This window comes from Microtus oregoni, unplaced genomic scaffold (genome assembly GCF_018167655.1).
Source record: "Microtus oregoni isolate MIOR12 unplaced genomic scaffold, Mior012 000009F_ref0000495, whole genome shotgun sequence".
Classification (NCBI taxonomy): Eukaryota; Metazoa; Chordata; class Mammalia; order Rodentia; family Cricetidae; genus Microtus; species Microtus oregoni.
In genome coordinates, this window is record NW_024543068.1 from 2,137,402 (window position 1) to 2,143,480 (window position 6,079).

A 6,079-nucleotide genomic window follows, 5' to 3' on the forward strand; every position below is an offset into this window, starting at 1 on the left:
TTCTTGATATCAGACATCGTGTTCTACATCCTTCTATTTTTCACACATGACTACAAAGAGTGAAGGCATATTGAAAGACTCACACAGTGTAGATTATTATTGTTATCATTATTATTATCATTATAGTAGAATATTATATTATAACATCAAAATTATTTAGCACTTAGAGAAAAGTTTATTGTAAATGATACCTTTGTTTTTTATTTTTTATTTATTTTTATTTATTTATTTATTAAAGATTTCTGCCTCCTCCCCACCACTGCCTCCCATTTGCCTTCCCCTCCCCCAGTCAACTCCCCCTGCCTCATCAGCCCAAAGAGCAGTCAGGTTTACTTGCCCTGTGGGAAGTCCAAGGACTTCCCACCTCCTTCCAGGTCTAGTAAGGTGAGTATCCAAACAGCCTAGGCTCCCACAAAGCCAGTATGTGCATTAGGATCAAAACCCAATGCCATTGTTTTTGACTTCTCAGTATTCCTTATTGTCCGCTATGTTCAGCGAGTCCGGTTTTATCCCATGCTTTTTCAGATCTAGTCCAGCTGGCCTTGGTGTGTTCCCAATAGAACATCCCCATTGTCTCTGTGTGTGGGTGCACCCCTCACGGTCCTGAGTTCCTTGCTAGTGCTCTCCCTTCTTCTGCTCCTGATTTGGACCTTGGGATTTCAGATTTAAAACTTCAAGTAGGATACTAGCTCTTACTAGTCTTCTAGGCACAGCTTTTTAGATGCCTTCCATTTTAAGCTGTGCCCTGAACATAAATAGAGTCTCTCTTATTTCCATTACTATGGAAACCAAATGAAATTTCTTACATAATAATCATTTATCCTTGGTATTGAATCATAAATATGATCGAGCCCATTAAATTCTAGGAAATGTGATGGCTAAATGCTGATATCCCTATGTATAGAGTCATTGGGCTGATTAATCTGATTGAAAGGAAGGTAATGCTGATCTAAATTTGTGCAGAGGAAAAAAGAGGCTGCTTGGAGAGTTTTGAACTTTCTGAAAGCACATATGACCATTTTTAGATGTTGGAATACCGTGAGTGTTTTCTGCATTCAGGAGCTGTGCAGTTCATTAATGCCCAAATGGCTGAAGCCTTAAATTAACAATCTCCAAATTTCATGTCAAAATGAATTTCAAGATTAAAATATAGAAACCTAAAGCATCAATGTGTTCTTTCAATAGGGAGAAACAGACAAATAAAAATATACTAAAAAAAGAAGAGGCTAATTCACATGATTGCTATTTTACTGAAAATGTATGCTTACACAAGAAAACAGAGCGGGATAAAATCATAAGGCTACAGTGCCAGTGAGCAACACCAATTACTTGTTTATTTAAAGAAGATGAAACTGAGTTACAATTTGAATCCACATTAAATTAGTGTTTTTTGATAATTATAATAATTATTTTTGTGTCACCAGGGATCAGAAACAGATTTCCTGCACACTAGACAAACATCCTCCCTCTTCACTATATTTCAGGGCTCTCTTAAGCTTATCTTTATTTCTTTTTTTTTCTCCTGAGACAGGGTGTCTCTGTGTGACACTTCTGACTGTCCTGGAACTTGTTTTGAAGACCAGGCTGGCCTTGAACTCACAAACATCCACCTGCCTCTGCCTTCCAAGTGCTGAGATTAAAGGTGTTATCCACCACCACCCAGTGCTCATTATTTCTTAAAGATTACAGGTAAGAAGTCCAGGGAAGATTCAACCAAAGTTGATGAATCATCTCGCTATTTCTGAGTGCCTCAAGTACTTGATGTTTCTCTGTGGATCTTTTAAGAAGTCAGCATTAATTTAATAGTGTCAAATTCCAAATCCTAAATAAATGGCTGAGAATTCTATTTAGCATATTAAATTGTACATGACCACCAGGTTCTCCCAGCATCTCTCAGTCCCTACCTGTTATGGAGGATGCCTGGCATACCCTGCCCTCTACCCTAAACTTTCTAGACCAGGCCCCTGGGTTACCTTTCTCCTGTATAATCCAGGTATTTTGATAACCTATCACTTTCATATCTTTGAATTTCTGACTGCTGTACCTGGTTCCCCTCTCTCCCATCTCCCTTCCCCTCTTTCTCTATCCATATTGCCAACTTCAACCTGGTCTTGTTCACTCGAGTCTCCCAGATATTCCTGCCTCTGACTATGTTCTTCCATATATCTACCATAAATTTTCTCAACCACCATACCTAGGAGCTCTTAAGTCTTTTTCTTTCTTTTTTATTTTTTTATTCAAATAATATTAAATAGCACTAATATAAATGATAGTATGTAATTAATTATGTATGTAATTATATAGATGATGATCATATATATTATGCTACTTATACAATGTTTTAACTCAGGAGCCATAGACAATCTTACAAAACCCTAGCATCATAAGAAAACTCTTTTAAAAAAAAATTCTTGGTTAGGCTGACAGCTTTTGAGCCGGCAGGTGACTGACCTAAGTGCTCTATATATGTTTGAAAGTTATGTAGCTTGATCTATTTGTGGTTTCTTAGCAGTGGAATCAGGGCCTGTCCCTAACACTTGAGTCACTTTTGAAAACCTATTCCTCATACTGTGTTGCCTTGCCAGACAATTCAAAGAGAGGAACTTAGTCCTATCTCAACGTGATATGTTGACTCCCATGGAAGGCCTGCCCCTTTCTGAACAGAAACAGAGGAGGAGTGAATGGGGATGGGACATAAGTGAAGTGGGGGGAGGGAAAAGATGGAGAGAATGGAGGGGAAACTATGGTTGGGATATAAAATAAATGAAAACGATTAATTAGTTAAAAAAGTTCTTGATTAGAAGGGGTCAAGAGATTCCCAAAACAATATAGACTGTTGCTATTTTCTTTAGCTGCCTCCCCCAGGTAGAAGGTAAGTCTCTATTGTTATAAACACCATACAGATGAGATACAGGACTCAGAAAATTTAAGCTGGATCGGACCTAAATACTTCCCACTCCAAGATTAGTTTTTATAGTACTGAAATTTGCTATACAAGTTACTAAAGAAGGGAAGCAATGAGCAGTCCTATCCAGGTATGATGCTTATGAACCACAACAGTGACCAGAATGGCAAGATACTCGTGAAGCTATATTATTTACATATATAGCTTGTAAGTAACCCTCAGTTGTCTAATAAAAGTTAAGGCCTACTGAGCAACATGAACGAATTTGTGTGTATTACCCAAAACCTCCTTAACTACCCAGGGTTAGTAAGCACATGGATCTTAAAGGAGAACCCGCTATACTGAAACAATATGGCTGCTTAAACAAGAATAAATAATGACAATACCTATAGACATGCTAATGAGGAAAAAAGAATTTGTACAACTCAAGATTCTCCACCCTGTGACAAAGAATAATAGACAAAGTAAAATCAGCTGAGAAAGGGAGACTTAGACTTCCCCTCAATTGAGCTTGTAGTTGGTAATATAATACCAAGTGGTCGGACCTGAAATAAACTGCTTAAAACAATATACGCACCTTCCACCCTAGACCATGGCCAAGTTCAGCCGTAACTTGGTGGAGAAGGCCCCGGGGCTAGTATCCGCTGCTGTGACTTATTCGAAGCCTCGGTTGGCCACATTTTGGCAATACCCCAACGTTGAGCTGGTTCCCCCAACCCCTGCTGAACTCACTGCAACTATTCAGAGTGCTAAAACTGGTAGCCTCACACATCTTACAGTTAAGGAAGCTGTGCTGAATGGTTTGGTGGCCACCGAGGTGTGGATGTGGTTTTATGTCGGAGAGATCATAGGCAAACGTGGCATCATTGGCTATGATGTGTGAAGACTAACCTTCACATCTGATTTTATTTGAGTTCTTTCGATATTCTTGGACCACATGTAATGAGACTGCTATCTGAATAAAATACCAACTGTCAAATAAAAAAAATATATGCATCAGGCTCTCTGTCTCTCTCTCTCTCTCTCTCTCTCTCTCTCTCTCTCTCTCTGTGTGTGTGTGTGTGTGTGTGTGTGTGTCTGTCTCTCTGAACATATACACACATATATGCATTTATATGTCAAGCAATATTAATCAAAGTTTTAGCTGTCATAAATTTGAGAGGGAGTAAAAGGAGGCTTGGGAGGAGCTGGACAGAGAAGGTACATGGATGCAATTGGAGGGAGGAAGACAAAAGAGGGAAAGAAAGGGAAGGAGGGCAAGAGGGAAATTATGTGATTACATTTTAATTAGAGTTTTAAAGTAAAATCAAGTATTTATCACACCAGAAGCAAAGAATAGACGACTAGACGACTGTACTGGAGTTAGAATAGTAAACATCAGGAAATCTAGATGTAAAAGCAGGCATAAATTATACAAAATGTAGTGGCAAGGAAGTGACTCTATTAGGACATTGCTTCTCAATGAAATAACAAGGACTACAAGTTCACAAACATCTCTTTTTTTTAATTTATTTATTTATTAAGGATTTCTGCCTCGTCCCCACAACCGCTTCCCATTTCCCTCCCCCTCCCCCGATCAAGTCCCCCTCCCTCATATGCTCGAAGAGCAATCAGGGTTCCCTGACCTCTTAACTGACAGACCATGTGACTTAACTCCTCCCTCACATGATGGAGTTCATGTGCTGTATCCAACCCATATCTGGTGTAGTGCATGTGACTACATCCATCCCATGGCCAGTGTAGGTCATGTGACTGTATCCATTCCATTAGCAGTGTAGTTCCCATAGTCTGATCACAACAATGAGTGATATATCTTGCTGATGTGCTGTGCTGTGCAGCTACAATTTTGTTTGTTATATAAAATAAAATTATCTCCTTATCTTCAAATATTTTGTCCTGTAAAGTCTTAACACTTTAATATTACTTAATAGTGTACACAAATACGTTACTTGGTTCAACAGAAACTCTGGTGTTTCATGGAAAGATAATTTTTGATTATCTTTCTTTTACATTCATACATTTCATCTTGAAAGCTAGTCAGGTAAAATGGAGCAGTGGCTTAAAATAATTTTGAAATACATTTTAAAATGTTATAAGTTAAAATTTAAATATTCTTATAGTCATGATTTTTCCCCTGTGATTAATTTTCATAATATCATTCTGCCCAGGAGAACAACATTAAAATTTTATCTATATCCTCATAAGTTTATACTTTTGACAAATGTCATAGACCCGTGTGTACATGTAGAATGTTGCTAACACTATAAATGGAGTTTGTGTGTGTGATTAAATAAATATCTTTGTGACAAAGAAAGAGCATCACATTAGAAACAAAAGACTTCCTTTTGTGAAGTATAAGTTTTAAAATCTTACTTAGAAATGTGTGTGAATGTATAATTTTATACATTACTTCTGAGGTAGATTAATAATACTTTGGTAGAATATTAGATGGGATTTTAGGATACATTTGGTTTGATAAAGTTCTGGTTTCATAGGCATTCTATAAAGAACGAGGCAAAAAGATATGTTGTCTTATATAGAAACATCACTGGAAGTTAGCAAATGAAATGAAAGCAAAAACAAAGGAGCAAGGTATTTAGGAAGAAGGGAAGAAAAGAACGGTAACTGGTTATATAACTGGACAATCCTAAACTATCAGTGACAAAAGGGAAGGAATGGAGCAGCATCACAAACTTGAGAGGTGTAGACATCTGAGTCAATGAAGGTTAAAAATAAAAATATCCATGGAAACATGCATCTAAAATAGTACAGCATCTTAGCACAAGGGACTGTGATGTGGGAGTGTCATATATCAATCTGTTGATTTCATTGGTTAAGCAAAAAATAAACTGCTTGGCCCTGATAGGTTAAAACATAGGTGGGAGGAGTAAACAGAACAGAATTCTGGGAGGGAGAGGAAGTGAGCTCAGAGATGCCAAGCTCCCTGCTCCCGGGAAGATACATGTGATGAAGCTCCCACCCAGGATGGACATAAGCTAGAATCTTCCCTGTAAGCACACCTCGGTGCTACACATTATTAGAAATGGGCTAGTCCAGGTGCGAGAGTTAGCCTAGAAGAGGCTAGATATAATGGGCTAAGCAGTGTTTAAAAGAATACAGTGTCCATGGAATTATTTCGGGGCATAAGCTAGCAGGCAGCCGGGGTGCTGGGGA

At 38.1% G+C, this 6,079-nt stretch overlaps 1 protein-coding gene across 1 annotated transcript; it reads left to right on the forward strand.

Moving 5' to 3' along the window:
- The first annotated feature begins 3,497 nt into the window (after positions 1 to 3,497).
- LOC121452105 (ATP synthase subunit g, mitochondrial-like) lies at positions 3,498 to 3,788 on the forward strand. Its single transcript, XM_041657924.1, has one exon. The coding sequence runs from the start codon at positions 3,498 to 3,500 to the stop codon at positions 3,786 to 3,788; it is 291 nt and encodes a 96-aa protein (XP_041513858.1).
- The last annotated feature ends 2,291 nt before the right edge of the window (positions 3,789 to 6,079 follow it).

Bases quoted from the DNA above. Each gene is read 5' to 3' on its own strand.
- LOC121452105 (XM_041657924.1), top strand. From the start codon at position 3,498: ATGGCCAAGTTCAGCCGTAACTTGGTGGAGAAGGCCCCGGGGCTAGTA.